General features: G+C 39.5%; 1 protein-coding gene across 4 annotated transcripts; it reads right to left on the bottom strand.

The window, feature by feature from the left end:
• Positions 1–490: 490 nt before the first annotated feature.
• On the bottom strand, positions 491–4,296 carry LOC131312686 (uncharacterized). Of its 4 annotated transcripts, none has more exons than XR_009195943.1 (4): positions 4,088–4,296; positions 3,531–3,664; positions 2,500–2,661; positions 491–1,731 (listed from the first exon to the last, which is right to left on the bottom strand). XR_009195943.1 is itself a non-coding variant. In XM_058340611.1 (3 exons), the coding sequence occupies exons 2-3, from the start codon at positions 3,602–3,604 to the stop codon at positions 1,458–1,460; spliced, it is 348 nt and encodes a 115-aa protein (XP_058196594.1). In that variant the 5' UTR covers positions 3,605–3,664; positions 4,088–4,296; the 3' UTR covers positions 491–1,457. The 4 variants fall into 4 exon arrangements, 1 of the variants encoding a protein (XP_058196594.1); XR_009195942.1 differs by having other exon boundaries at positions 2,205–2,661; XM_058340611.1 differs by lacking the exon at positions 2,500–2,661.
• Positions 4,297–10,257: the final 5,961 nt, after the last annotated feature.

Here is a 10,257-nt window from a genome sequence, read left to right on the forward strand (position 1 = left end):
GTACAGATCGAAGATTTAAATTTATAGGTATAGGCCATTTCTTTTCAATGTCGAGGAATTTATGTAATTGTATTTGTTGAGGCCTGATAAGTCACCTATTGCGCATAAGACAAAAACGTTCACCAATAGTAAAAGAGTTCGAAAGTTAAAAGCAAAGCACAGAGCGACTATTGAGAGCAAAAAACTTCACCGGAAAATCATGTCACCTAGGCTCCGAATTCAATAGTAACTCCTAATCGGAGACCTAATTAAACAAGGTAGAACGAAAAAAGGTTTATTAGAAGCTGGTGAAATATTGTTTTGATCTTTGCTGTTCAAATTATCGACTAATAACTTCGAAGAGCTCCGACAAGTTTAGTTGGTGCGTTCGCACCTTCCATTTATTTGTCATTGGAGTCCCAAAAAAAAAACATTGGAGTCCAAAAAAAACAACAAAGATATTTAAGCCAAATTTGCCCTCCAAAACTCAGAAAAAAGAAAGAAGAGGAAGGAAACCAAAACTCCAAACAGTAGTTGCCCATTATGATTGAGTTTTTACCAATTCAAAAAGGACAGAGAAATGCCTCGATGTTATCACAATCAATAATCAGAGTGTCATCGGCAATCATCAGCAAACACTGTTCACTATCTTTTACAGAGCTAGCTACTACTAGAAACTACCATTTCGTCGTTCCATCTACCTCAGGAATTTACAAGGAGAATCTGGAATCAAAATTTCGTCGAATGACTATCCTTACCTACTTGGTCAAAATCGCCACTGTTGCTACTTTCTTGTTCATGACTCCTCTGTCCTTGCATTGCTTTTCAACGCCATACAGCAATCTCCAAAACCAAATTTCAACATCATGCGGCCCCCACTGCTACTCCCTCCTCTGCCATCACCCTGTCTGTTGCTGCCTCTGTCTGCTCCTCCTCCTCCACCATCACCCTCCCTGTCACTGCCTCGATCCGTGCAATCATTTACTGCAGCAGTCCTTAATTCAGTCGGAACACCACATCCTTTGACAAATCCAATAAGAAAGTGATCCGTGTTTAAAGAAGGCTGGTCAGCTTTGTGAAACCTAATTGTATCCCCTTCTACCAAATTGCGCTCAAGGATGAATTCCTCCATCATAAGCCGGAAAAGAGCACGAAAGCATGCAATTTTCATGCGCCATTCACCGTTCCGCTCATCAGTAAAGTAAAGAGTCTCCATGTGATGTGTTTTAGCTGGGAATTCCAACTGCGGGGAAATGACTCTTTACTTCTTTCGTGGGAATGAAGAGACTTTTGCACAAGCTGTCCGCATCAGTCAATGGCAGCTCAACCAGGTAATTTTCAGGGTTCAATTTATGGATGATCCCTGGATACCTTCGTTTGGCAAGTTCAACCAGGTAACAGTTATTGTAACAAACCGGTAAAGGTATGTAGAAACGAATCACATCCATACCATCCAAACGATTCCGCAAAAGAAAACTCTACCAATTGCTATCCATAACGAAGAAACTCTCCAACCTAAGATATTTCACTGTCATAGGCCAATCTCTGTTTTGAGTGTCTGTGATCTCAATCTTCTCCTCGTAAGTTTCCTGACGATTGGCTAGAGAAGGGAAATATTTCAAAGCTGCTTCCACAGAAATTAGGAGCCTGCCTGGATAAACATTACGCGGAGTCACTAACACTTCAAAGAGAAAATTTCCAATATTTTCACCAACTTTGGTTGGTAAGCCAGAAATCATAGCAGTTCTAGATCTGCATAAGAGAAGAACTTAGTGAATAAGCTAATTCACCATGGAAATTGGCAAAACAATACAGCTTAGCTTAAAACACATCAAGGTCAAAATTAAGTGAGTATAGAAACCATGAAACATTCACTAGACCTACTGATCTCCATCAAGACAAAAGAAAGATTTGGAAAGAAGATCTATGATCCTTCAAGCTTTATTTGTTTTTTCTCAATATGCCCAAGTGTTGGAATAATTGATATGTGGAGGGATTTTAACAAGGGAAAGGAAAACAAAGAAATAGTTTTAGCTTCTTTACTTCATTGTCTTCTTTCCTTTTTCTTTCACTCCAAATGTAGCACATGGTGTCTATGTCCATGAAACAAAACAATCTGTTCTTTCCATGAAAACCGAAGATTAATGTAGGCATGTAGCTGTGATTAAACTTCTCTAGGGATTTCTTAATGATTTCAATCATTGAATCCACGCACACAAAAGTACCTGATTTTCCAGAGCTAAAACATGCATTGTACCCCTTGAACGTGCAACAAACTCAATTAATGACGTCTTTCATTCCACTGTCAAAGAATCAAAGACGGTAGAATACAGGTAAAAACATAAGGTTGAGAACCCTAGAATCTGTATGGGAGGCAAGAAAACGGAAGAATTGAAAAGAAAAAACCCCATGGATAACACCAATAAACTACACATGCTCTTTGCACGCAAGTAAAAACATAACATAGGTATGGCATATATGCATATCAAAGTGTTTGTGGATGTATAAAACCTCAAATACCACGAGTTTTCTTGGGAAAGAACCAGAATTTGTTCCTCCACATTCGAAATGTCAAGCCTTCCTGTACGCTGAAGACGATGCATGTCCTTCCCCAACGTTTGAGATGGAGACGATGCATGTCCTTCTAAGGGCTCCTTCCCTTCTCTGCTTGTACCAATGCCTCTGTTGTCAGACAAAGGTCAAAATTAAGTGAGCACAGAAACAATGAAACATTCACTAGACAGAAAAATAAAGATTTGGAAAGAAGATCTATGATCCATCATGCTTTATTTGTTCATTTTTTCTCGACATGACCAACTGTTGGGATCGTGGAAATGTGGAGGGATTTTACCAAGGGAAAGCAAAATGGTCAGGAAACCAAAGAAACAAATTTAGCTTCTTGACTTCATTATCTTTTTCCTTTTTGTTTCACTCCAATCATAGCACATGTTGTATATATCCATGAAACAAAACAATCTGTTCTTTCCAAGAAAACCCCAAGATTAATGTAGCTATGATAAAGCTTCTCTAGGGCTTTCTCAATAATTTCAATCAGTGAATCCATGCACACAAAAGCACCTGATTTTCCTGAGCTAGTACATGCCCTATAGCCCTTGAACATTGAGCAAACCAATGAACTGAGGAATTTTACCATTCCAATGTCAAAGATGCAAGAAAATAGAAGAAGTAAGAATTGAGAAAAAAGAAAAGGAAAAATACCCACCACCACCCGTACATGCATTCTAGCCCTTGAACGTGCAACAAACACAATCAATGAACTCTATCATTCCACTGTCATAGATGGTAGAATACAGGTAAAAATAGAAGGTTGAGAACTTGAGAACCCTAGAATCTATATGGGAGGCAAGAAAACAGAAGAATTGAAAAGAAAAACCCACCGATAACGCCAATAAACTACCCATGCTCTTTGCAAGCAAGTAAAAACATAACATTGGTATGACATATATGCATATCAATTATCAAAGTGTCCGTGGACGTATAAAACCTCAAACACCATGAGTTTTCTTGGAAAAGAACCATCCGTTGCTTACCCCAACTCTAATTCTTCTTCAGATTCCTCCACATTCGAAATGTCAAGCCTCCCTGTACGATGAAGACGATGCATGTCCTTCCCACCGTTTGAGATGAAGACGATGCATGTCCTTCCAAAGATTCCTTCCCTTCTCTGCATGTACCAATGCCTCTGATGTCAGACATTTTTTCTTGATGCTTTCTTGAATAAGCTTTATGAGCCTTTAGAAGGCAGGCTAAAGAACGGTTATTGCAGTTATAAGTCGTAGCACTTGTCTACTTGAGGACATTATCATGTTTCCCTAAAAACCAACCAATCATTCTACCACCACACCTATTCACACACCCACACTCACAATAAGGGTGGGGTGGGATGTGGTGTTAGAATTTTCCAAAACCAAAAACCATTACTATTAAATTGGGATAATACTAGGATACAGGAAAATCAAGAAAAAAAAAAAAGATTTTTTTTCTATAAGCACCAAAAAAAACAAAAACCCAGTCTATGACGTAATCTGTTTAATCTCCCATAAATCCCTCAATTCAGAAACGAAGGCGGATTGTAAATAATCCAAACCTTTTCAATTCTTCATCAGTTCGCTTTTTTTTTTTTTGTTGCTTTTCTCTTCTGGCACATAAAGCGCTTCTTCTTTACCGTCGTGTTGAATTCCACAGTAGGGAGAAGCCTCTCCGGCGCCACCAGCTGGCCTATTTCGGCGACGGTCGGCAGCCTACCCGGTGACATTTTGCTTCCAACGAAAACCCTAATATCGTCAATTTCGAACGTTGGGCACTAGAGAGAGAGAGAGAATCGGAGCTCGAATAACTCGGGTTTGATAAGCCAAAGTATGGTCGCGTTTGCAAAGCGCGAGTTCTTGTCTACTCACACTTCACAATTTGAACGTGCGAACTGTATTTAACACAGTATGCAACATTGGTAATCAAATATGAACTTGTTTCAGGTTTATTTAAACGATCTGAATTGTTCATGTTGTAAAACTAACCAAGAACCCTAAACATGGTGAAATTAATTGTATTAGGAAACGAAGAAGTATCTCATCGTGAAGTAAAATAAAGCTATTACGTTTATAATGATGGGTTAGGTTACATTGAGCCAAATCCAAAATAAACGATCACACACGGAGTCAGAAGACCCAGATGACCTTAACGATGATGTCCAATATGCCACCGTTTGATATTTTCAGAAACTTCGCAGGTTCAAGACGCGAAGTTAGATTCTCAGTCGCCAATCAAAATTTTGTGGAATCTATTTCGTTTTTTCCATGATCTGAATCATTCACATTGTATAAATCATTGGAATGTTTGTTCCAGTGAAAATTGGTGGTGATAAAATGCGAAGAAGTATCTCATCGGGAGGATTTAGAAGGGATCTAGGCTTATATTCTTGAGATTAGCCACACTGAATCAGACCTGGGATACTCCACGACCTTCACGATGACGACGTTTTTATTACTTGCTGGCTTGAGGATGGAATACTCAACGCTTGTGTTGTGATCGACAAGAAGTTTGGAGCTTTTGGACTTTCCACCCAAAAGCTCCCGAAATTAGTTAAGGTGCGTGTAATTTGGGCGTAATCAGATGCCTTGATTACGAAACATAGAAAAGCACCCACACTGCACCATGATTATGAATTTCTGTTTCTAATAGTAGTTTGTATATCTACAAAATGGTGACAAATTAAATGGCTGCTTGATTACTATTTCCCTTTTTTCTTTTTCTTTTTTTGAGTTCTTCGTGACATCTGTTGTTGATGTGGGTTGTTGGGCATGGTGCATCTTTCAATCTTGATTTTGAAGTACTATGATTTTCTCCTTTTGGAAAATGATAATATCAAAATTGTTGTTTTTGTTGGCACCAAAACTCTAGTGCACAAAAAGCTTATATCATGTGCAATTTTCAAGATTTTTGTGCATTGCAGTTTTGACACCAACAAAAACCTTTCTTTTTTTGGGGGTCTGGTTTGGCGGATGACTGAATTTTTGGCCTTTGGAACTGAAAAAAAAAAATTTTGGTCCTGTTTTTGGCATTATTTTTCTGTCCGGAAAAGGCTATATTTTGCTGAGCCCCAACTTGATTATCAGAATCGTAGAGACCCGTTCAAGTCTCATAGCTTGGAAGGAGTGGAATCAAAACATTGAAGGATGGCATTGGAGGTTTCAACAATATTGTGGTTGTGAAAGACTCGTATCGAGGCGGCCCAAGAACTTCTTTTTTTTTTTGAATATGTGCGGCCCAAGAACTTGAAGTAACCAAAAACTCTTGGTTCTATCATTTGCTGGACAGCCTATTGCACATAAGTCATCACAACACAAGCTTTTGAACTTAGTCAGTGAAGAAAAATCTTGCGAGTTTGGCATTGTGAGTTTCTTGTGAGTTTCGGGCGAAAAAATTCTCTAAAGTATCCAGTTCCTCTGCGGAGCTGCTTAAACCCACCACCGTGCCAAGAACTTCCTCTGAGATAGATCCGGCGATCCAGCCACGAACCAATCGATCAGACCTCCTCCATAACACAAAGTCAGGATTCGGCATCTTTTCCTTGCCACCATCCGTTGATTTCTCCGGGGCGGAGATGATTGGTGCAGGAACCGAGTATTCGCCATCCACAAAGGTGGAGAGGGATGCCATAGGTGCAAAAGAAAAATGAATCGAAGGCAAGTATTTTAGAGTAAAATTCTCTCACACGAATATGGAGAGATTGTATTGCTTTTATACAATGTTACAAAAGCACAAGTATATACAAAAGGAGATTGAAGGACAACTATAGCTATCAGATAGCTATCGAAAGTCCTAGCCTTGATCCAATTCTTTATCATGTTTAGTGCCGAGAGGGTACCACGTGGTGCCTGTATCCGAGCCTCCCATTTTGATTTTGGACGGCTCAGATTTAGAAAGAGAAAGAGGAGAGAGAGTGTAGGGATGAGAGGAGAGAGAGTGTTTCAATCTGGGCTGTCCAATACACTTTTAGACGGCCCGATATATTGCTCGGGCACCACGTCAGCCGGGTGACGTGGTACCCACCCGGCACCCAAAAATTTCTAAATTCTTTGGGGCTTGATCATGTTTCACAAACAACCACAAACTGTTGTAAATCCTAAAAAGGGGTTAAAACAAAATAGTTTTCTTCCTAGGTTTTTAACCACCACTAAAAAATGGCGAATTTGTGATGGAATTTATTAATTTTCCCTGAAATCCCTCACTTCGTAAATACAGGTTAAACATCACGTATGAAAAAAATTCAGATTACTGAACATGAGGTGAATTTTTCAATTTCAGCGCCAGAAGAATCCGTATGTACGCAGCGGTCGACATCCTACTCGATGGCATTGTGATACCAACAAAACCCTTTAAAATCAAATCTCGCAATAGGCTGTAACAAGAGTGAGTTTAGAGTAACCAAACCAAATCAATCCTTATGTCCCAATCAATTAGGGTCGGCTAAGAGTGAGTTTAGAGTGCGGATCAAAAAGAAAAAAATTAGAGTAAATTAATTTTTAGTACTCCATTAATACTTCGTACTTTACTATAATCAAATCTCGCAATGGGCTATAACATGGTGGTGGAGGTTGGGTGGTGGACGGCTGTTAGTGATGATGATTTGTTGGTGACTTGAAAAAAAAAAAATTACTCTGTATTTGTTGGTGACCTGAAAAAAAAAATACTTTGTACTTGCAATAAGAACCGCACGAGTAACGAAAAAGAGGACAAAGAAAATAAGATGGAGTATTAGTTAGTAACTTATTTAGCGTCTCTAGACTTTCCATAAGTCTGGTTGGTGCATTCACACCTTCCAGTCATAAGACATTGGACTCAAATTTGACATATTGACCCCTAAAACTCATTGCATTAGCTTTTATAATTTCAGGGTTGTCTACTAAATTTCAGAACCAAAAAACCAAAAAGTTTAAAAACAAGAAGAAATAAACCAAAACTCACAACAGAAATCGTTGATTATTATTATCATTGAATGGGCAAGGAAGCTAGCTAGCTAGTGTGTAATGTTCATTCTAATTCCTACGGGCTTCAGACAGTCTCATTCAATGACTATTATTAATTCCTTAACTACTTGATCAAAGTCACCACTGCTAAAAAATGGCGAATTTGTGATGGAATTTATTAATTTTCCCTAAAATCCCTCACTTTGAAAATACAGGCTAAACAACGCGTATGAAAAAATTTCAGATTACTGAACATGAGGTGATTTCAAACCATTTAAAATCAAATCTCGAAATAGGCTGTAACAAGAGTGAGTTTAGTGTGTAATGTTCAATCTAATTCCTACTGGCTTCAGACAGTCTCATTCAATGACTATTCCTTAACTACTCGATCAAAGTCACCACTGCTGCTGCTGCTACTTTCTTTATCATGACTCCTCCGTCCTTGCATTGCTTTTCTTCAATGCCATACAGCAACCTCCAAGACCAAATTTCCACCACTTGCGGCCCCCGCTGCGACGCCCTCTTCTACCATGACCCTGTACGTTGCCGCCTCTATCTGCTCCTCCTCCACCATCACCCTCTATGTCGTCAACGCCTCGATCAGTCCCTGATTCAGTCGGATCACCACGCCCTTTCACGAATCCAATGAGAAAGTGACGCGAATTCATAGAAGGCTGCAGGGCAGCTTTGTAAAACTTAATTGTATCTCCTTCTCCCAAATTGAAATCATTGATGAAATCCTCGATCATAAGCTGGAAAATACCTCGACAGCACACAATCTTAACGCAATGTTGACGGTATCGATCATCAGTAAAATAAAGCCTCTCCATGTGATGTGTTTCAGCTGCAGGGATTCCAACTGCAGGGAAATGATTTCTGACTTCTTCCGCTGGAATGAAGAGACTTTTGCACTGGATGCCCTCATTGGTCAACGGCAGCTGAAAAAGCAACTTCTCAGGCATGATCACAGCATATTTTCTGATGACAATTTCAAACAGGAAACGGTTGTTATCACGAACCGGGGAAGGCTTGTAGAAACGAATCACATCCCCAACTACCAAATGGTAGTATGAAACAAACGTCTGCCAAACGCTATTCACAACGAAGCAACACTCAGACTCATCATAGCTCAGAAACATAGGCCAATCGTTGATTGGAGCTGGGTCTGAGATAAGCTGCATATTTATGTTCTCCCTGTCAGTTTGAAGATCGGCTAGAGAAGGGAAATATTGCAATGCTGCTTCCACAGGAATTAGGAGCCTGCCTCGAGTAACATCGCCCCGAGTCACCAACACTTCAAAGAGAAAAATTACCATCTCGTCACCGACTTTGGTTGATGAGGCAGAAAACAAAAAAGGTCTGCATAAGTGAAGAAGAAAAGCGAGTGAGCCCATTGACCATGGTAATTGGCAGAACAATACAGCTTAGCTTAAAACACATCTGACTAAATTCAAGTGACGACAGAAGCCATGAATTATTCACCAAACCTCCTGTCTACTGATCTTCATGGAGAAGAAATAAAGATTCAGAAAGAAAGATCAATGATCTTTCAATCTTTATTTACTCTTCTCGATGTGACTAACAGTTGGGTTCATGGAAATCTATTTAGCACAAGTTGTCCATGTACACGAAACAAAACAATATGTTCTTCCCAAGAGAACGCAAGAACAATGTAGCTTCTTTCTCTAGGGGTTTCTTAATAACTTCAATCGCTGACTCCTAATTTAGCTTCTTTACTTCATTGTCTTCTTTCCTTTGCGTTCCATCCAAAAGATGCAAAATAATCTGTTCTTCCAAGAAAACCCAATGGTAATGTAGCTGTGATAATGTTCTTTAGGGGTTTCTTAATGATTTCAATCACTGAATCCACCTGCGCACACAGCGCACACAAAAGCACCTGATTTTCTAGAGCTAATATATATGTACTCTAGCCCCTGAACATTGAACAAACCAATGACCTAACGACATTTATCATGTCAGAACAACACCCCACCCCCAAAAGAGAGAGAGAGAGAGAAAAAAAACCACCACTACCACCCGCTCGAAATCACCTGATTCTCCTGAGCCAATACACCCACTCAAACCCTTGAACGTGCAACAAACCCAACTAATTATTCCACTGTCAGAGATGGTAGAACACATTACAAGAAACAGAAGGATTGAAAAAAGATACCCTACTGATGACACCATCAAACTACACATGCTATTTGCATGCAAGTAAAGCATATCATTATGTATGGCATATATACATCTATCAAAGTGTGCGTGGATGTATAAACCCTTAAATACGATGAGTTTTCTTGGAAAATAACAAGTGTCGCTACGTCAGGTACTTACCCCAACTCTATTTCTACGCCGGGTTCCTCCGTAGTCGAAGTTTCAGGCTCCTTTCCATGTGTGGAAACTGGTGGTTGAGATGAGGACGATGCATGTTCTTTTAAGGGCTCCTTTCCTTCTCTGGGTGTACCAATGCCGGACGATGCATGTTCTTCTAAGGGCTCCTTTCCTTCTCTATGTGTACCAATGCCTCTGTTTTCAGAAATCATTGAACATTCACTAGACCAACAATCATAATCGAGAAACACAGACCAACAAAAAGGGTATCGAAATCATTGAACATTCACTAGACCAACAAATTATAATCGAGAAACACAGAAAGAAGAAAGAAGAAAGAAGGGGTATTCGGAAAGAAGATTTATAATCTCAATCTTGAATTCTCTTTTCTGGGCATGACTAAGACAGTAAACGATAAGTGGAGGGATATTATCAACGAGAAGGAAATTGGTTGGGG

The sequence above is a fragment of the Rhododendron vialii genome, chromosome 13a, assembly GCF_030253575.1.
Source record: "Rhododendron vialii isolate Sample 1 chromosome 13a, ASM3025357v1".
Classification (NCBI taxonomy): Eukaryota; Viridiplantae; Streptophyta; class Magnoliopsida; order Ericales; family Ericaceae; genus Rhododendron; species Rhododendron vialii.

Coding starts and splice junctions, on each gene's coding strand:
- LOC131312686 (XM_058340611.1), bottom strand. CDS start 3,604: ATGCATCGTCTTCATCGTACAGGGAGGCTTGACATTTCGAATGTGGAG. Junction 1,732..3,530: donor GAAGAAGAATTAGAGTTGGG/GTAAGCAACGGA, acceptor TCTCTTATGCAG/ATCTAGAACTGCTATGATTT.